Source organism: Triticum aestivum, chromosome 1B (assembly GCF_018294505.1).
Source record: "Triticum aestivum cultivar Chinese Spring chromosome 1B, IWGSC CS RefSeq v2.1, whole genome shotgun sequence".
Lineage (NCBI taxonomy): Eukaryota > Viridiplantae > Streptophyta > Magnoliopsida > Poales > Poaceae > Triticum > Triticum aestivum.
Genome location: NC_057795.1, coordinates 565,660,528 through 565,682,001, shown reverse-complemented (window position 1 = coordinate 565,682,001; position 21,474 = coordinate 565,660,528). Strand labels below are relative to the sequence as shown.

General features: G+C 43.3%; 1 protein-coding gene across 3 annotated transcripts; it reads right to left on the bottom strand.

Moving 5' to 3' along the window:
- Window positions 1-5,371: 5,371 nt before the first annotated feature.
- On the bottom strand, window positions 5,372-8,658 carry LOC123095450 (transcription factor bHLH112). Of its 3 annotated transcripts, none has more exons than XM_044517029.1 (8): window positions 8,176-8,658; window positions 7,688-8,057; window positions 7,458-7,583; window positions 7,203-7,268; window positions 6,975-7,040; window positions 6,754-6,816; window positions 6,544-6,676; window positions 5,372-5,543 (listed from the first exon to the last, which is right to left on the bottom strand). In XM_044517029.1, exons 1-8 carry the CDS (start codon window positions 8,367-8,369, stop codon window positions 5,488-5,490), a joined length of 1,074 nt encoding a protein of 357 aa, XP_044372964.1. In that variant the 5' UTR covers window positions 8,370-8,658; the 3' UTR covers window positions 5,372-5,487. The 3 variants fall into 3 exon arrangements, with proteins under 3 accessions (XP_044372964.1, XP_044372965.1, XP_044372966.1); XM_044517030.1 differs by having other exon boundaries at window positions 7,688-8,054; window positions 8,176-8,646; XM_044517031.1 differs by lacking the exon at window positions 5,372-5,543 and having other exon boundaries at window positions 6,025-6,676; window positions 7,688-8,054; window positions 8,176-8,640.
- Window positions 8,659-21,474: the final 12,816 nt, after the last annotated feature.

Genomic DNA, 21,474 nt, shown 5'->3' with positions numbered 1-21,474 from the left:
GGGAAAACCAACGCAAGTTGAAGAGGTAGCAAGAAGGATTTCTGGCACCGTTGCCGGGGAGATCTACGTCAAGTCAAGCCATACAAGTACCCATCAAAAACTCTTCTCCCTTGCATTACATTATTCGCCATTCGCCTCTCGTTTTCCTCTCCCCCACTTCTAAAACGATTTTTGAAAAGATTTGCCCTTTTCTTCGCCCTTCTTCCGTCCGATATTTTGTTCGCTTGTGTTACCATGTGCCTTCTTTTTGCTTGCATCTTTGCTTGCTAAAAGTTTGTGGATCCTCATCCACTTTCTAATCTTTTTAAGATATACAATTATGATGAACCAATTGCTAGTGAGTTTTGTGCACTAGATTATCTTTATGAAGCTTTGCTTGAAATTCGTGAATCTGAAAATAGTGATGAAGAAATTTATGAAGTGATTCACGATAGCTCCTTAAATAAAAAGCATGATTGCAATGATTTTACTATAAATTCTATTGATGTCAATTGTGCTAATAATATGTAAAACCCTAAGCTTGGGAATGCTAGTTTTACTACTTGTTGTAATGATCATGATTGGGGTGATTCTTCTTATGATCTTGAAAATTTATTTAAGCCCCATGATGAATATGAGATTGATAGTAATGTTTTCTATAGTATTGAAAGTGGGTTTGTAAGAGTGTCAATTTTATATCCCACATATTTGGAGAATGTTCAATCTTATGAATTTTTTGATAAAAGTGGGTTTGGAGAGGTCATGACTTTAGTTAATGTTAATCCCACTATTTTGGAAGAGTGTCAACTTTGCATGCATGTGGATCATGTTGAAAATATGTTATGTGATAGTTATATTTTTGAATTTGCTTATGATCCTACATTTAATTATTATGAGATAGGAAAATATGGTGGTAAAAACTTTCATGTTACTAAATTACCTCTCTTCATGTTGAGATTGCTATCGTCTTTTTCTTCTTCCTTGCATATGCTAGTTTTTGCTTGCCTTGATAATTTGTTTGCTTATAAAATTCCTATGCATAGGAAGTATGTTAGACTTAGATGTGTTTGTCACGTGTTTTATGATGTTCTCTTTGTGCTTCAATTCTTCTCTTTTATGTGAGCATCATTGAAATTATATGCCTAGCTAAGGGCATTAAACGATAGCGCTTGTTGGGAGGAAACCCAATTTTATTTTTGTTCTTTGCTTTTTTTTCCTGTTTAGTATTAAATAATTCATATAGCCTCTGGTTAGATGTGGTTTTAAGTTTTAGTTAGTGTTTGTGCCAAGTAGAACCTTTGGGAAGACTTGGGTGAAAGTTAATGTGATCTTACTGTAAAAAACAGAAACTTTACGCTTACGAGATTAGCTGTCATTTTTTATAGAATAGTGATTTTGAGTTTATTCTTTTTTCAGAAGATTAATAGACAAATTCCTGACGTCCACTAATTTATTTCAGAATTTTTGGAGTTACAGAAGTATTCGAGAGTTACAGATTACTACAGACTGTTCTGTTTTTGACAGATTCTGTTTTTCGCGTGTTGTTTGCTTATTTTAATGAATCTATGGGTAGTATCGGGGGGTATGAACCATGGAGAAGTGTGAATACAGTAGATATTACACCAATATAAACAAATAATGAGTTTGCAACAGTAAGTTGAAGTGGTGATTTATTTTCTTATACTAACGGAGCTCATGAGATTTTCTGTTGAGTTTTGTGTTGTGAAGTTTTCAAGTTTTGGGTAAGGATTTGATGGACTATGGAATAAGGAGTGGCAAGAGCCTAAGCTTGGGGATTATCAAGGCACCCCAAGGTAAAATTCAAGGACAACCAAAAGCCTAAGCTTGTGGATGCCCCGGAAGGCATCCCCTCTTTCGTCTTCGTTTATCGGTAACTTTACTTGAGGCTATATTTTTATTCACCACATGATATGTGTTTTTCTTGGAGCATCGTCTTGTATGATTTGGGTCTTTGCTTTTTAGTTTACCACAATCATCCTTGCTGTACACACCTTTTAGGAGAGACACGCATGAATCGTGATTTATTAGAATACTCTATGTGCTTCCCTTATATCTTTTGAGCTAGGAAATATTGCTCTAGTACTTCACTTATATCTTTTTAGAGCACGACAATGGCTTTATTTTATAGAAATTGTTGAACTCTCATTCTTCACTTATATTATTTTGAGAGTCTTTTAGAACATCATGGTAATTTTCTTTGGTTATAAATTTAGTCCTAATATGATGGAAATCTAGGATGGATATAATAAAAACTTTCATAAGATGTGCATTGAATACTATGAGAAGTTTGATTCTTTATGATTGTTTTGAGATATGAAGATGGTGATATTAGAGTCATGCTAGTGGGGTAATTGTGGATTTGAGAAATACTTGTGTTGAGGTTTGTGAGTCCCGTAGCATGCACGTATGGTAACCATTGTGTAACAAATTTGAAGCATGAGATATCTCTTTGATTGTCTTCCTTACGAGTGGAGGTCGGGATCGCGCGATGGTTAACTCCTACCAACCCTTCCCCTAGGAGCATGCGCGTAGTGCTTGGTTTTGATGACTTGTAGATTTTTGCAATAAGTATGTGAGTTCTTTATGACTAATATTGAGTCCATGGATTATACGCACTCTCACCCTTCCACCATTGCTAGCCTCTCTTGTGCCGCACAACTTTCGTTGGTACCATACACCCACCATTTACGTTCCTCAAAACAGCCACCATACCTACCTATTATGGCATTTCCATAACTATTCCGAGATATATTTCCATGCAACTTTCCACCATACCGTTTATTATGACACGCTTCATCATTGTCATATTACATTGCATGATCATGTAGTTGACATCGTATTTGTGACAAAGCCACCTTTCATAATTCTTTCATACATGTCACTCTTGATTCATTGCATATCCCGGTACACCGACGGAGGCATTCACATAAAGTCATATTTTTTTCTAAGCATTGAGTTGTAATTTTTCGAGTTGTAAGTAAATAGAAGTATGATGATCATCATTATTAGATCATTGTCCCATGTGAGGAAATAAAAAAAAGAGGCCAAAGAAGCCAATCAAAAAAAAAAATGAGAGAAAAAAGAGAGAAGGGGCAATGCTACTATCCTTTTTACCACACTTGTGCTTCAAAGTAGCACCATGATCTTCATGATAGAGAGTTTCTTGTTTTGTCACTTTCATATACTAGTGGGAATTTTTTATTATAGAACTTGGCTTGTATATTCCAACGATGGGCTTCCTCAAATGCCCTAGGTCTTTATGAGCAAGCAAGTTGGATGCACACCCACTTAGTTTCTTTTTAAGCTTTCATACACTTATAGCTCTAGTGCATCCATTGCATGGCAATCCCTACTCACTCACATTGATATCTATTGATGATCTCGATAGCCCGTTGATACGCCTAGTTGATGTGAGACTATCTCCCTCTTTTTGTCTTCTCCACAACTACCATTCTATTTCACCTATAGTGCTATGTCCATGGCTCACGCTCATGTATTGCATAAAAGTTGAAAAAGTTTGAGAATACTAAAGTATGAAACAATTGCTTGGCTGAAACCGGAGTTGTGCATGATTTGAATATTTTGTGACGAAGATGGAACATAGCCAAACTATATGATTTTGTAGGGACAAGCTTTCTTTGGCCATGTTATTTTGAGAAGACATAATTGCTTTGTTAGTATGCTTGAATTATTATTGCTTTTATGTCAATATTAAACTTTTGTCTTGAATCTTTCGGATCTGAACATTCGTGCCACAATAAAGAAAATTACATTGATAAATATGTTAGGTAGCATTCCACATCAAAAATTCTGTTTTTATCATTTATCTACTCGAGGACGAGTAGGAATTAAGCTTGGGGATGCTTGATACGTCTCCAACGTATCTATAATTTTTGATTGTTCCATGCTATTATATTATCTGTTTTGGATGTTTAATGGGCTTTAATATGCTATTTTATATTATTTTTTGGACTAACCTATTAACCAAGGGCCCAGTGCCAGTTTCTGTTTTTTTGCCTATTTTAGAGTTTTGCAGAAAAGGAATACCAAACGGAGTCCAAACGGAATGAAACCTTCGCGATGATCTTTCTTGGACCGAAAGCAATAAGAAGACTTGGAGATGAAGTCAGAGACATAACGAGGAAGCCACGAGGAGGGAGGGCGCGCCCAGGGGGGTAGGGCACGCCCCCCACCCTCGTGGGTCCCTCGTGGCTCCCCTGACCTAGTTCCTTCGCCTATATATACTCTTATAGCCTAAAAACATCAGGGGGAGCCACGAAACCACTTTTCCGCCGCCTCAATATTCTGTACCCGTGAGATCCCATCTTGGGGCCTTTTCCGACGATCTGCCGGAGGGGGATTCGATCACAGAGGGCTTCTACATCAACACCATTACCTCTCCGATGAAGCGTGTGTAGTTTACCACAGACCTTCGGGTCCATAGTTATTAGCTAGATGACTTCTTCTCTCTCTTTGATTCTCAATACCATGTTCTTGGAGATCTATTCGATGTAATACTCTTTTGCGGTGTGTTTGCCGAGATCCGATGAATTATGGATTTATGAACAAGATTATCTATGAATATTATTTGGTTTTTCTCTGAATTTTTATATGCATGATTTGATATCTTTGCAAGTTTCTTCGAATTATTGGTTTAGTTTGGCCTACTAGATTGATCTTTCTTGCAATGGAAGAAGTGCTTAGCTTTGGGTTCAACCTTGCGGTGTCCTTTCCCAGTGGCAGTAGGGGCAGCAAGGCACGTATTGTATTGTTGCCATCGAGGATAACAAGATGGGGTTTTCATCATATTGCTTGAGTTAATTCCTCTACATCATGTCATCTTGCTTAATGTGTTACTCCGTTCTTTATGGACTTAATACTCTAGATGCATGCTGGATAGTGGTCGATGTGTGGAGTAATAGTAGTAGATGCAGGCAGGAGTCGGTCTACTTGACACGGACGTGATGCCTATGTTCATGATCATTGCCTTAGATGTCATCATAATTACGCGCTTTTCTATCAATTGCTCGGTAGTAATTTGCTCACCCACCGTAATATTTGCTATCTCGAGAGAAGCCACTAGTGAAACCTATGGGCCCCGGGGTCTCTTTTCCATATTATTGAATCTCGTTTACATCTTGCTAGTTTCCGATCTACTATTTTGCAATCTTTACTTTCCAATCTATACACCAAAAAATACCAAAATATTTACTTTACCGTTTATCTATCTCTATCAGATCTCACTTTTGCGAGTGACCGTGAAGGGATTGACAACCCCTTTATCATGTTGGTTGCATTCTTGGTTGTTTGTGCAGGTATTCAATGACTTGTGCGTCGTCTCCTACTGGATTGATACCTTGATTCTCAAAACTGAGGGAAATACTTACGCTACTTTGCTGCATCACCCTTTCCTCTTCAAGGGAAAACCAACACAAGCTCAAGAGGTAGCAGTATTCCCCACCTATCTCTGACATTCCAGTCCATAAGTCACCAATCTGTCTCCCTTCGACGATCCCCAGTGTCACCACACCCCTTCTTTTCCTCTAGAGTTCATAATGGAAACATAGGCCAAATGAGTATGCTTCGTTGAACAATGAGGGCAAAATGCGAAACAAATATGCTACTGAACAGTCTCGTAGCTGGGGAACTTGCTCCCCCTGGCATAGTGGATGCCACGTCAATAACTCAGGTCATCATCCATGTCCACGTGTTCCAGAGTTGCCAAAAAGATTGTGATTTCAACCAAAGTAAGGTACAAACCTGGGTTTAGGGACCAAAATAGCCCTTTTGAGTTTGAGGACCATGATGATGCAAAGACCAGGGGTTTAACCCCCTTTCGGAAAAAGGAAAAAAAAAGCAAGTGCACCGCTCAAGTTTAAGGACTGTGGATATAATTCACACAAAAATATGCATTTTACTAAGAGCAATGCTACACGCCCGATACTGTTTGGACGATTTTTATACTACGATTCACCGCGTTCTTTCGTCACATCCGCTGCTTGGAGCTGGACTTTGGATCATCAATCGTTGCAAGGATCGGAAAGTTAAGTGTCATGTGCAAAATACTCCCTCCGTTCCTAAATATCTGTCTTTCTAGAGATTTCAACAAGTGACAACATACGGAGCAAAATGAGTGAATCTACATTCTAAAATATGTCTATATACATTTGTATGTGAAAGTCCATTTTAAATCTCTAAAAAGACAAATATTTAGGAACGGAGGGAGTAGTTCCGTTTTACTAAGTTCCTAGTGCATATAATTCTTTTCAAGTTTATTTCCTTTTTTACCGCTCTTCAGTTTTTCTTCGATTCAATATATACACATGATTTGACTTTGTCCGCACATTGCTGATTGCTTAAAAGCCTTTCTCGCTTTTGCTTCAACAATGTGATTTAGTGGTGTGGCATGAGACCATGAGTATACATTGCTTAGCCGACACACAAACACACACATATATATGCATAACTGCCTAGCTGAGTGGCTATAATGTGCTAGATACTACTTGCATGTCTACGGATCTTATTAGAATCAATGAAACGTGCCTCCGAAGGTAGGGTGCCAGAACTCCGGTGCTGCCGTCTCGCTAGCCATCGTGTAAGTGCTCGCCACCGGGACAAGGCACAGGCCACGGCTCCGCAGATCCTCCTTTGCCTCGCCGGCGTCGCCATCGGAAGCCTAGTTCATGAGAAAAATGCAATTCATAAGTGAGAGGAAATTGAGGAAACAGCGCTGCAATAGCAATATACTGGTACCTGTTTGTGCTGGAGCTGCACCGGACCGCCACTACACCTGATGAAGTAGGGAGAGCTGAGAGACTGCATGCAGAGAAAAACCCAGTTAATGGCGTGTGCATCATGAAAATATTACTTGTGCTAGCTGTTTGGGAATCTGCAATAAGTAAGCGAAAACAAAGCTTGGAGCCTTGGAGCATCTATAATGAGCTAGGGGTTGCTTAGGGAATTTTGGTACTCACGGCAACTTGATCGTGAAGGAACTTGATGTATCCGATGGCCTCGTGGAGAACCGATGCCGTGTCCGTCTAAAGGGCCGGGCATCGATCAAAAAGGTGCAAATACTCAGCAACTTACACACGAATTGCAGAGCAATATAGTACAAACAGAAGCTAAAAGAAAGTTAAGTAGTCTACTAAGCTAATAATGGAGGGAAAAACAGAAAGGAAGTAGGAGGGTGGAAAGGAAACCTTTCCAAAAGGCGAGACCAGCTGCTGGAGCGCGGTGACTCTGTCCCCGAGCTTCTCTTTCCTCACCTGCCAGACAGACACACGGCAAATTCTATTCAAAAGCAATATATCAAGTAGGCATTATAGGCTTATAGCTCGATCACTTGATGCCAGAGAGAATAAATATATTTGAACTGACGTGACACATATATGTGGAAGAACGATCAGTTGTACTATATGGCAATATGGGGTCGCCACCGGCCGGTGCGCGCGTACCTTGAAAGTCGGCATCGGTGACGGCGTCTCTGTCCGGGGCTTCTTCGCCGCCGGATGGGCGGCACTGCTCCTTCTCGTCGCCGATGACGACGAGCAGGCGTCCTGAGCCGCAGGTTCAGTTCTGGACTGCATCCAAATTCAGAAACCATGTCAGAAGGAACCCTAGTTCATCATAACTTCATGCGTGCAAAGTGCAATCAGTAAGTAGTAGGTGCTAGCTATGCGAATACCTTGAGGAGTTTGGGCTCTAGAGCCTGCAGGAGAGGCTGCGGTGCCCTCTGGGTCGGAGCCGGCGCGCCAAAGAGCCCCGTCGAGCTGAAGAAATCTGGGAACTGGTGCTGCTGCTGCTGCTGCGAGAACGGCTTCGTCGTCGCGGCAGCATGCGTGTCACCGTAGCTACTGGCCAAGCTGGAGCCGTACAGGCCGTCCGCGTACACGGACCCCTGATGCGACGCGCGGTCGGTGTACGGGGTAGCCAGAACGGGAGGCGGATGCTCCGCCTGATCGAGCAGGAACTGGCGGCTCGCGTCTCCTTGCAGGTGGAGCAACGCGTTGAAGCTCGTCGGAGCGTCGGCCCCTGCCCCTACTTTCGCGGCCCTGCTAGCCATGCACGAGACCGAGATACTCAGAGGGGTATCATTAAGGACTACGGAGTCAACGAAATGGAGACGAGGGTTGCTAGCCTAGCTAATACAAGAACGATTTAATTCCTACTTACATGAAGGATTGCGTCCAATCCATCTGCGGATCAGCAAGGAAGAACGGCGAGGCGGCTGCGGCGGAGTCCGGTAGACCTGCAGGCCCCGAACTCATCCCCGAATTCCCGCTGATCTCTGACCCGGCAGGGGTCGCGGAGCACGCCGAGAGCGCGTCGCCGCCGGTTCGTGCGGAGCCCCACCACTCCTCCGCCATCTCAATCGGTCGCCTGGGCCGGTGTAGTGGAGGGAAACAACCAATGGTTTATATACGCGGGTCGTCGATCGAGCCGCGGGGGATTGGGACAGTACTGGCTGGGGAGTGGACTTGGGTGACGCGGTGAGTGAAGAGCACGAGCACGAGCACGATCGATCGACGGAGGGGGCTCTGACTAGTGAGCTCTGACCTTTGGGGTTGATGGATGGGGGGTGCAGTGGCTGCTTCGTAGCGAGTTTATGCTCGTCCGTTCCTGGATTTTTCGTTGATGGGATTAGAATATTTGCCTGGCTGGCTAGCTAGGCAGAGAGTGTACGCATATGTGTAGAGTGAGTCACGCGGCTATGTGCGGATCAAGTCAAACACCGCACGTCCTCATGCAGTGACGCTAGGGAAATCCTTGGACCCTTGCAGACTCGCTGAGCATAGAGTTGAAACTGGTCGCGGGAGCAAGGAGTGCGGTGTTGAAACCGCGGAGGAGTTTTCGGTGTTCCCGGCCGTTTGCGTGTGGTCAACCATTCCAGTGTAACGCCATGATTAGCACGACCGGTCTTAATACTAGTACAAGAATCCAGCAATATCAATTTGCTTCACTCTTTTTTTTTTGCTATCACTCTATCTCTCTCAATTCTTTTTGCTACTACTACTTAGTAATAATTTGCATATTGCTTAACAAATTCTTTTTTTTAGTAAATAGGCCATCTAAAATGTGCGCACACCTCATGTTTCTTGAAGGAGACAGTGTGTTCCAAGACACTGAAATATTTCAGGTCCTTCTCTAGTGGTGTAGCACCCACCATGAATTGTGGCGGGTATCATTGGTTTGCATGATTAAAAAGGAGTAAATTGCACCGTTGATACAAGAAGTTGTCCATGAAGTTCACTTTCATGCATCAAGTTGATATCTCAAACTTGGGTACATGATGTGGCATAAGAGGGAGTGAAGTGCTACTACATAGCCAATCGAGACGCGTGACACCAACATGGCACCCCACGTGTGCTCTAGATCGTTTCACATGTAGTATTTTTGCACAAACCATGGACACAACAAAACAACATCTATTACACATTCTTGTCTTTTTATTTCTTGTATAATTATGCATGTCATGAGATCTCATTTCTGTATTTTTCTTTCCTACTCCTGCGTGTTGAAATTGACGATGCCACGACCCCAGGGTATAGTCAGGAAGGACAAACTCGGCCCAGTAGCCACAGGTGGGCCCGGCCAATGACTCGGAGTTCATCCACTATACGGGACGTATCATCAGCTTGAAGTACAAGGCACATTCTACCAGATAAAGTAAGTTCAACAGTAACTGCATAGGACTACTAAATCATGATCGGTACACTCCCCTCAACCTTGTAACTCTTTGGAACACCACAAACCCTAGCTTCACACGTGGCAACCATCAATACAGTACACAAAGGCAGGAAGTAAGGTAAATACCGCATCTCGGAACCTAGGTAAACCCTTTTGTCTCGTGTGCACCCCGCTGGGTTCTCTGTTCGTGCCTTGCCCCATGTTCATCATTGCCGGTAGAAAATATCAACAAAAATTCCGGTGAATCAAAGCGGTCCCGACTTCTTTGATTAAGGGGAATTTTATTGATATTCTTGGAGTATTTAAAACCTAAGGAAATTTCTGCGTGAAGGTTGTTTGACTAGGATCCAAATCCTTAGAATTTTTCCAAATGATTTCTTTAAACTCTATTTTGGATGAAAATTCCCATCCAGTAAAAACTCTTGTATAATTCCTTGGCATTCATGCGACGTGGCAAACATATATGGTGCTAATTCTTTGGCTATCCAATCCTATAGCATTCAAGAATACGTGGCATTTCAAATCATGTACGTTTTTGTAATACTTGTTTTCTAAAAAAAGAGGGCAGCCCCATGTATTATTGTACATTAGAATCATGGGGGATCAGAGAGGTCATGAAAATCATATCAAATTCCCCTTTTTTAGGAACATATGCAATTCCTTTAATTGAACCAAAGAGCCCCTTTTTTTGCGCTTCAGCATGGATCACAGCATGATTGACCGCGAAAACACATCATATAAAATGGGATAATATATATCAAGACCACACCAGCTATCACCAGCCGCCTGGGATTAAAGTTTGTTCTGGCTAGTTTATTCCATTCCTTTTCCGGTGGACCATTGCTGCTTCGAGAGGCAGGGAAGGCAACCATCAAAGGCTTGATCATTGGAGCGAACGAGCGCACTGTTCGCGAACAAGTAAAGCATGATGTGCCGGGTTTTTTAAGTGTAAAGCAACGGCGATTAGCTAGCTATAGCTGCCTAGCCCGTAGCATTCTCATTCGGTGAACCCTCCGCAGACAGGCGGTGCAATGCATATCCGGGAAAATCTGGGGCACGAGATTCGAGCAAAATGGAATTCGATTGCATCCTTTGATCCGAATAGTAGTAACACAGATGGTCGCCTGCTAGTGCGTCGTAATGGTGACGTCGCGCTGGCGTGTGCGCCGGCGTGGGCCCGTCGCCGGCCGCGCGTGGACTCCCCGCGCCTGCCTGCCTTTGCCTTTTGGGGTCGGGCCGGCCGGCGGTGGCCGACCAGTCCCCGGGCGCAGTCGGGAGAAGAGCCCCCGAAAGCGACCGCCGCCGCCGGTGCCAGCCGTCCATTGCGCTAGCTAGTCTAGTCTCACCCCTGTCCTGTACACATCCGGCCTAGCTCGCCACGGCCACGTACGTGCACGCCTCCCCCTTCGCTGCCGTCCGTCGAATGAATCCGCACAAAATGCTTTGTAGGGGACGGCACAGCGCAGAACTGTCCATCAATTTTTTAGACCTAGCAGTTTCAGTTTCAGTAACTCAATTCGAGTTTGGCTGGGAAGGCATGAATGCATGCACCGGCTCGATCACCGGCCGCATCTTCGAAGGTTGCTGTCGAACCACTCGTCAAGTGATTAATTAGTGTAGTCCGGACGGACGTAATTATTCCGTTACAGCACGGAACGGGACAGTGTTAGCTTGGGAGTAGCTAGGGCGCATGCAACTGCTGCGAGGACTTTGTGTTTTTAACCAGCGCAAAGACCCGTGTCGTCTTCGACGAAAACGTAGGAAACTGGCCATGTCGCTCTCTGTCTGCGGATTACGTGCGGTATCCCAGCCGCGCAGCACCGGCCTTCTTGCTCTTTTCCGAAATGAAAATGCACATAGTACGTATTAAAGGTGTGCAATGCAAGTTCAGTAAAGTTTGTCTACGAGTAGTTTAGTTTAGAATTGCGTGTACGCCTGGAAATGGTGGAGATGGGCCTTCATCTCCCAGCTAACTTGTCCTCCAATGGGTCGGTCTGCACTTGCCACAGGTCAGTTCACCTGAAAACCTCGAGCTGATGGGCAGAGGTGTGCAATGCACTTGTATTCAACACATCACGTGTTGCCACCTTGGGCCTAAACGGCAGCCGAAAGTCAGTCACAGTTAAGTATTTAAAATTGCATCTGTACGTTGAAGTCAAAATATTTTGCTCCGTGACGGTTTAGAATTGCATGCACCAATCAGTTTGTCCAAAAACTCAGCCGGGTGGAATGTTTAATTCTAATCGTGAGCATGCATCATTGTGTTATTGGTTTCCTTCTTGTACTAGCTCAATCATATTCATATGTGCGGCCTTGCATTTCAATAAGATGGCGGGTAATCTAAAAAGACGTGCATTGAAACCAATAATGTATCCATATCACATTGAATCGGATGTGTTTATTACTGTCAATTTGCTATTTCTCTGTTCATTTCAAATAGAGGACCACATGACATCTATTACATTTTTAGACAGTAAAAAAATTATATCGTTGCTCTAAGAAATCCAATCAACTTTATTTTGCAAAAATGCTGGCTTCAGTTTTGTAGGGCCATTGAAGAATGACGAGATCAATATTATTGCTTGCGAGAAAAGAAAGGGAGGCAATGGAAAGCGATGGCCATCCATCATCCATGGCAAAGTAATGACCCTCCCTTGAGCATTCCAGACTAAGAGCATCTCCACTCGTTTGGCCCCCCCAGCGCATAGGCCGGCACATTTTCGGGTGTCCACCGGGCGATTTTTAGGTCCTGGGGCGATCAAGGCCCCAGCCACGCCCCCAGATGCCCCCCCGCCTCCAAGGTCACAGCCACGCGCCTCATATTCAAACTTGATCGTTCCCGTTTCAAAAAAATGCCATAATCCGGCTGTCAGCGCAATAGTTTGGCGATCAGTGTCACAGTTCGGCGATCAAATGAAAGGACACGCAATAGTTTCATGCACAAAAAAGAAAGGACACACAAGGAATGCATCAAACATCGAGGCCGGCCTCCGGCGTCGTCGTTGGCGTGCGCGGGCTGGGAGGAGTCGGCGCGGCTTCTGGACTGGTCGGCACAGCTTCTGTGCTGCTGGGTGTCGCGGAGGCATCATTACTCGGGCTGGGTTGTGGTGTTGGCGTCGGCGTGAGAGTTGGCATAGGCGTCGCCGGTATCTGGTTCAGGATGAGGCCGCGCTCCGCCAGGAACCATGCCTTGAGCTTCTCGTCGCCGCTCTGGAGCATGTCAGCGCCGCCCATCAAGAAAGCCAAGTCATTGTTCCTCTTCTTTGCGGCGACGTTGCTCCAGAGCAAGTCGAGTTTGACGGCGTTGTTCGTCATCAAAGCAGCCCACTACGCCACAGTTTTCTCTTCTCGCTGGGGGGCCCTAGTCTTGGCGTCAGCGAGGCAATGCTCGATGGACTCTTGCACGCGTGTGGCAGCCGACTCGACGTGTTTCGCCTTCTTGGCCTCTTTGTTGCCGTTCGGGCGCCCGTCGGCCGCGCTCGGGGTCGGCGCGTCCGGCTTGTACGTCTCCTTGGCCTTGGCAAGGGTGCGCCGGATATCCGTTCACTTTTCACACTTGTCGATCCGCTTGAAGACGTGGAGGTACTTGAACTCTTGGTCGCTGTTGTCGTCGCGATACCTGGTGTCGTAGAATTAACACGTCAGATGTCCTTAGTGTCAGGACTTAATCGCGAGGCCAACGCATCTATGTGGTAGCTTGAGAGGGGTTGATCGGGATGAGAGATGCAACACACAAGAACGGGATTTAGACAGCTTCGGGCCCCGGGAAACATCATCCGGTAACAACCCTACATGCTGTTTGTGGCTAGGTCTCATTATGCTCATGAGAAGAGTCGCTGTAAGCTGGCTCCCCTTTTGTGTCTAGGCCTAGATATTGTTTCTTGTTTTTCTTGTCCCTCTTCGGGGAGCCCTGCCCCTCCTTATATAAGTTAGAGGGGCGGGTTACATGTGGAGTCCTAGTAGGACTAGCCTATCTTGTACTACAAGCCGGATACAAGTCCGGGTCTTGATTCCTTGTAAGGGAGATATTCCTCACGCCTTTCCTCTTAAGCCGGCCTACCATACATAAGCCGGCCTTCTGGGCCTTGAGTCTCCTGGGCCCCGGGTCTTGTCGCTCCTCTGATCCGCTTGCCAGGTCACCCTTAAATCACCAGGATCGGGCGAGTCACTTAGTGTATCGTCCAGCCAGGGCGGGTCATCAGTGAGTCGCCAAGTCCGGCCGGGTTATACTTCCGACCGGGTTACACCGCGGGGTATATCCCCGACATTAGCCCCCAAGTTTAGCTTGGATTTATCCATGGTAAACTTATGTTGCAAAATAAACACAAGAACAAATTTGACAGGTTGTGCTCCGGGTTAAGAATTCTTGTAAACCGGCACTTGAACCTCCTTAAGTCCTTGTCATTTTCTTCTTCTAGAAAATCCGGGTCAATAGACCAACTTCACAATCAATTTGCTTGTAGAAGAAATATTGTAAACAAATAATTCATTTGAGTCGGCTTCCAAAGCGCCGGTTTAAAAAATATAGATCTTGATATACTCATCTGATTTTCAACCGGCTTAAAGATGTAGATCTTGTCGAGTTATAATTTCCAAAATCTCCGGGTTATAAAAGACTGATGATGTCGAGTCATAATTGTTGTTGACACCGGGTCATGTAATTGATCTTCCTGATTTACTCAAAGCTGAGAATTTTGAAGATGCTCCCTCTTTATATGCATAATACCTGTAGCCCCCAAGTCTTAAGAGGAGAACATAGTGATAACTTAAGACTTGCTTCCATAAATGTTGCAACCTTGAAGAAATCCGGGTTATTCATCTCAATCATTAGTCATAAAACTGAGTATTCCACATATGTAGCCCCCAAGTGCCGGGTCATTATGCAATAATGAGCAGGGACTTCATAAATATGATCAAGTAGACTTGAACAACAACATGTAGTCCCCCAAGGGCCGGCTTAGTAAGATAATACTGAGCTGGGACTTTATATATACTTCATTGAAAATAATATGACATGATGTAACCCTCACCATGGGGCTCGAACCCACGTCCATAAGGTTAAGAGCTTTGTACTCTACCAACTGAGTAGTGGACCTTTCAATATAATGGATTAAGACTTGTGTACCTTGAATTGTTGATAGGAGCAATTGGTAGCCCCCAAGGGCCGGCTCATTTAAAATGTGATGAGTCGGGTCTTTCAATAAGTTTGAGCAAAAAATGATTTTGCATTAGCCCCCAAGTGCCATGGTGCATGCTGGCAGTGACATGGGATTTGCATATTTGATATAATCCCAATCTGAATAATATAGCCCCCAAGTGCCGGGTCGTAAGCCTGCGGCGACTCGGAACTATTCCTTCCATTGTAGAATAAATCATATCCATTGATAAAAATAATAGCCGTTGCGCTAAGGCGACTTAGAAAACCTCAATCATAGCACTGGTTATTGATAATTACGATAGAAATCCAGCCATGTTGGCTATTCAAGAGTTGAATAATATAATCTGGTATGAAAACCTCAATCATCAATCTCATCATGAAAATCCAGCCAGTTTGGCTTCTAAAGGTTTGAATACCTCATCGGTTGACAAGTAAATCCGGAGTTTTTTAAAGACTTGGCGGCTCTTGGACGATGGCGATTTAATACACCTCCATTGTAAGCCGAAATTTTAATAACCCGGTGGCTTATAACCTTTGAGAAAAATCCAGAACGAATAATCATTTTGAAGCATCAACTTTGGTAATGAGCTTGAACTTAATTATTTATATGTCGTATTTCTGCAAATCCTGCAAAGAGTTTAAACATCATATGCCCTGGCGACTTAAAGTCAAAGGCCAAGACGGGTAACTACCCAAATGTAGTCTTATCCTGCACACAAGTAGATCACAAGATCCGTATGATCCTTTGAATGATACCGCCGGCTTATGTGACCCGGACAGTCAAGTCAAGTCTGTAAGAGCCGGCACATATTATTTGTGACAACTCAAATACTTGCGATTGTATAAAAACAGATAAAAAAATTTGAATCTTCTGATTCAAATACGATCAGTAAACTGTTTCAAAGGGGTTACGCTAAGATTCGAATACGATCATATGGCCCCCAATGGCATTGGCGTTGCCGATTAAAGTGGGTATCGACAACTATGTTCTCTTTGGTTCGAATGCGACCTATGTTTGAACAGGAAGCCTCTAAATGACCAGTGTGATATTGAATTTGTCATGCCGGTTTACATGGCCTGTGTAATAAAGGTGATCACCCAATGTTGGGGAACGTAGTAATTTCAAAAAAAAATCCTACGCACACGCAAGATCATGGTGATGTCATGGAAACGAGAGGGGAGAGTGTTGTCCACGTACCCTCGTAGACCGTAAGCGGAAGCGTTAGCACAACACGGTTGATGTAGTCGTACGTCTTCACGATCCGACCGATCCAAGCACCGAACGTACGGCACCTCCGAGTTCAGCACACGTTCAGCTCGATGACGATCCCTGAACTCCGATCCAGCAAAGTGTCGGGGATGAGTTCTGTCAGCACGGCGGCGTGGTGATGATGATGATGCTCTACCGGCGCAGGGCTTCGACTAAACTCCGCGACGATATGACCGAGGTGGAATATGGTGGAGGGGGGCACCGCACACGGCTAAGGAACGATCCGTAGATCAACTTGTGTTGTCGTTCCTAGAGGTGCCCCCCTGCCCCCGTATATAAAGGAGCAAGGGGGGAGGGGGCGGCTGGCCTAGGAGGGGCGCGCCAAGGGGAGTCCTACTCCCACCGGGAGTAGGACTCCCTCCTTCCTTGTTGGAGTAGGAGAAAGGGGGAAAGAGGGGAAGAGGAGGAAGGAAAGGGGGGCCGCACCCCTTGTCCAATTCGGACCAGAGGGGGGCTGCGCGCCTCCTTCCTTTCGGCCTCTCTCCTCTATTCCCATATGGCCCAATAAGGCCATATACTCCCCAGCGAATTCCCGTAACTCTCCGGTACTCCGAAAAATACCTGAATCACTCGGAACCTTTCCGAACTCCGAATATAGTCGTCCAATATATCGATCTTTACGTCTCGACCATTTCGAGACTCCTCGTCATGTCCCTGATCTCATCCGGGACTCCGAATTCCTTCGGTACATCAAAACTCATAAACTCATAATATAACTATCATCGAAACCTTAAGCGTGCGGACCCTACGGGTTCGAGAACAATGTAGACATGACCTAGAACTATTCTCGGTCAATAACCAATAGCGGAACCTGGATGCTCATATTGGCTCCCACATATTCTACGAAGATCTTTATCGGTCAAACCCCATAACAACATACTTTGTTCCCTTTGTCATCGGTATGTTACTTACCCGAGATTCAATCGTCGGTATCCAATACCTAGTTCAATCTCATTACTGGCAAGTCTCTTTACTCGTTACGTAATGCATCATTCTGTAACTAACTCATTAGCTACATTGCTTGCAAGGCTTATAGTGATGTGCATTACTGAGAGGGCCCAGAGATACCTCTCCGACAATCGGAGTGACAAAACCTAATCTCGAAATACGCCAACCCAACATGTACCTTTGGAGACACCTGTAGTACTCCTTTATAATCACTCAGTTACGTTGTGACGTTTGGTAGCACCCAAAGTGTTCCTCCGGTAAACGGGAGTTGCATAATCTCATAGTTACAGGAACATGTATAAGTCATGAAGAAAGCAATAGCAACATACTAAACGATCAAGTGCTAAGGCTAACGGAATGGGTCAAGTCAATCACATCATTCTCCTAATGATGTGATCCCGTTAATCAAATGACAACTCTTTTGTCCATGGTTAGGAAACATAACCATCTTTGATAAACGAGCTAGTCAAGTAGAGGCATACTAGTGACACTATGTTTGTCTATGTATTCACACATGTATTATGTTTCCGGTTAATACAATTCTAGCATGAATAATAAACATTTATCATGAAATAAGGAAATAAATAATAACTTTATTATTGCCTCTAGGGCATATTTCCTTCAATCTCCCACTTGCACTAGAGTCAATAATCTAGTTTACATCGCCATGTGATTTAACATCAATATTCATATATGTATATGATTAACACCCATAGTTCACATCGTCATGTGACCAACACCCAAAGGGTTTACTAGAGTCAATAACCTAGTTCACATTACTTATGTGATTAACACCCAAAGAGTACTAAGATGTGATCATGTTTTGCTTGTGAGAGAAGCTTAGTCAACGGGTCTGTCACATTCAGAGCCGTATGTATTTTGCAAATATTCTATGTCCACAATGCTCTGCACGGAGACACTCTAGCTAATTGCTCCCACTTTCAATATGTATCCAGATTGAGAATTAGAGTCATCTGGATTGGTGTAAAAGCTTGCATCATTGTAACTTTTACGGCGGGCTCTTTTATTACCTCCATAATCGAGAAACATCTTCTTAGTCTTCACTAAGGATATTCTTGGTCGCTGTCCAGTGATCTACTATTAGATCAAAATTGTATTCCTTTGCCAAACACAGAGCAAGGTATACAATAGGTCTGTTTCACAGCATAGCATACTTTATAGAACCTATGACTGAGGCATAGGGAATGACTTTTCATTCTCTTTCTATTTTCTGCCATGGTCGGGTCTTGAGTCTTACTCAAGTTCACACCTTGCAACACAGGCAAGAACTCCTTCTTTGACTGTTCCATTTTGAACTACTTCAAAAAATTTATCAAGGTATGTACTCATTGAAAAACTTATCAAGCGTCTTGATCTATCAATATAGATCTTGATGCTCAATGTGTAAGCAGCTTCACCGAGGTCTTTCTTTGAAAAAAAATCTTATTCAAGTATCCTTTCATGCTATCCAAAATTTCTATATCATTTCTAATTAACAATATGTCATCCACATATAATATTAGAAATGCTACAGAGCTCCCACTCACTTTCTTGTAAATACAGGCTTCTTCAAAAGTCTGTATAAAATCATATGCTTTGATCAACTCATCAAAGCGTATATTCCAACTCCGAGATGCTTGCACCAGTCCATAGATGGATCACTGGAGCTTGCACAATTTGTTAGCACCTTTAGGATTAACAAAACCTTCTGGTTGCATCATATACAACTCTTTAAAAAATCCATTAAGGAATGCAGTTTTAAATCCATTTGCCAAATTTCATAAAATGTGGCAATTGCTAACATGATTCGGACAGACTTAAGCATCGCTACAATTGAGAAAATCTCATTGTAGTCAACACCTTGAACTTGTCAAAAACCTTTTTACGACAAGTCGAGCTTTCTAGATAGTAACACTACTATCAACGTCCGTCTTCCTCTTGAAGATCCATTTATTTTCTATGTCTGGCCGATCATTGGGCAAGTCAATCAAAGTCCATACTTTATTTTCATACATGGATCTTATCTCAGATCTCATGGCCTCAAGCCATTTTGCGGAATCTGGGCTCACCATCGCTTCTTCATAGTTCGTAGGTTCGTCATGGTCTAGTAACATAACTTCCAGAATAGGATTACCGTACCACTCTGGTGCGGATCTTACTCTGTAAGACCTACGAGGTTCTGTAGTAACTTAATCTGAAGTTTCACGATCATCATCATTAACTTCCTCACTAATTGGTGTAGTAGTCGCGGGAATAGATTTCTGTGATGAACTACTTTCAAATGAGGGAGCAGGTACAATTACCTCATCAAGTTCTACTTTCCTCCCACTCACTTCTTTCGAGAGAAACTCCTTCTCTAGAAAGGATTCATTCTTAGCAACGCATGTTTTGCCTTTGGATTTGTGATAGAAGGAGTACCCAACAGTTTCCTTTGGGCATTCTATGAAGACGCACTTCTCTGATTTGGGTTCGAGCTTATCAGGTTGAAAACCTTTTTCATATAAGCATCGCAACTCCAAACTTTAAGAAACGACAGCTTAGGTTTACTTCTAAACCATAGTTCATACGATGTCGTCTCAACGGATTTAGATGGTGCCCTTTTAACGTGAATGCAGCTGTCTCTAATGCATAACCCCAAAACGATAATGGTAAATCAGTAAGAGACATCATAGATCGCACCATATCCAATAAAGTGCGGTTACGACGTTCAGACACACCATAACGTTGTGGTGTTCCAGGTGGCGTGAGTTGTGAAACTATTCCACATTGTTTTAATTGAAGACCAAACTCGTAACTCAAATATTCGTCTCTGCGATCAGATCGCAGAAACTTTATTTTCTTGTTACGATGATTTTTCCACTTCACTCTGAAATTCTTTGAACCTTTCAACTATTTCAGACTTATGTTTCATCAAGTAGATATACTCATATCTGCTCAAATCATCTGTGAAGGTCAGAAAATAATGATACTTGCCGCGAGCCTCAACACTCATCGGATCGCATACATCAGTATGTATTATTTCCAATAAGTCAGTTGCTCGCTCTATTGTTCCGGAGAACGGAGTCTTTAGTCATCTTGCCCATAAGGCATGGTTCGCAAGCATCAAGTGATTCATAATCAAGTGATTCCAAAATCTCATCAGCATGGAGTTTCTTCATGCGGTTTACACCAATATGACCTAAACTGCAGTGCCACAAATAAATTGCACTATCATTATTAACTTTGCATCTTTTGGTTTCAATATTATGAATATGTGTATCACTACGATCGAGATCCAACGAACCATTTTCATTGCGTGTGTAACCATATAAGGTTTTATTCATGTAAACAGCACAACAATTTATTCTCTTACTTAAATGAATAACCGTATTGCAATAAACATGATCAAATCATATTCATGCTCAACGCAAACACCAAATAACACTTATTTAGTTTCAACACTAATCCCGAAAGTATAGGGAGTGTGCGATGATGATCATATCAATCTTGGAACTACTTCCAACACACATTGTCACCTCGCCTTTTTACTATTTTCTGTTTATTCTGCAACTCCCGTTTCGAGTTACTACTCTTAGCAACTGAACCAGTATCAAAATGCCGATGGGTTGCTATAAACAGTAGTAAAGTACACATCAATATCATGTATATCCAATATACCTTTGTTCACTTTTGCCATCCTTCTTATCCGCCAAATACTTGGGGTAGTTCCACTTCCAGTGACCAGTCCCTTTGCAGTAGAATCACTTAGTCTTAGGCTTAGGTCCAGACTTGGGCTTCTTCACTTGAGCAGCAACTTGCTTGCTGTTCTTCTTGAAGTTCCCCTTCTTCCCTTTGCCCTTTTTCTTGAAACTAGTGATCTTGTCCACCATCAACACTTTGATGTTTTTCTTTGATTTCTACCTTCGCCGATTTTTGCATCGCGAAGAGCTTGGGAATTGTTTTCATCATCCCTTCCATATTATAGTTCATCACGAAGTTCTACTAACTTGGTGATGGTGACTAGAGAACTTTATCAATCACTATCTTATCTGGAAGATTAACTCCCACTCGATTCAAGCAATTGTAGTACTCAGACAATCTAAGCACTTGCTCACTAGTTGAGCAGTTCTCCTCCATCTTTTAGCTATAGAACTTGTTGGAGACTTCATATCTCTCAACTCGGGTATTTGCTTGAAATATTAAATTCAACTCCTGGAACATCTCATATGGTCCATGACGTTCAAAACGTCTTTGAAGCCCCGATTCTAAGTCATTAAGCATGGTGCACTTAACTATCAAGTAGTCATCATATTGAGCCAGCCAAACGTTCATAATGTCTGCATCTGCTCCTGCAATAGGTCTGTTACCTAGTGGTGCATTAAGGACATAATTCTTCTGTGCAGCAATGAGGATAAACCTCAGATCACGG

Excerpts from the sequence above, each read along its gene's own strand:
- LOC123095450 (XM_044517029.1), bottom strand. The coding sequence starts at position 8,369 with ATGGCGGAGGAGTGGTGGGGCTCCGCACGAACCGGCGGCGACGCGCTC. Across the intron at positions 7,269-7,457 it reads CACCGATGCCGACTTTCAAG|GTGAGGAAAGAGAAGCTCGG; the intron begins GTACGCGCGCAC and ends TCTGTCTGGCAG. Across the intron at positions 7,041-7,202 it reads TGGTCTCGCCTTTTGGAAAG|ACGGACACGGCATCGGTTCT; the intron begins GTTTCCTTTCCA and ends CCGGCCCTTTAG.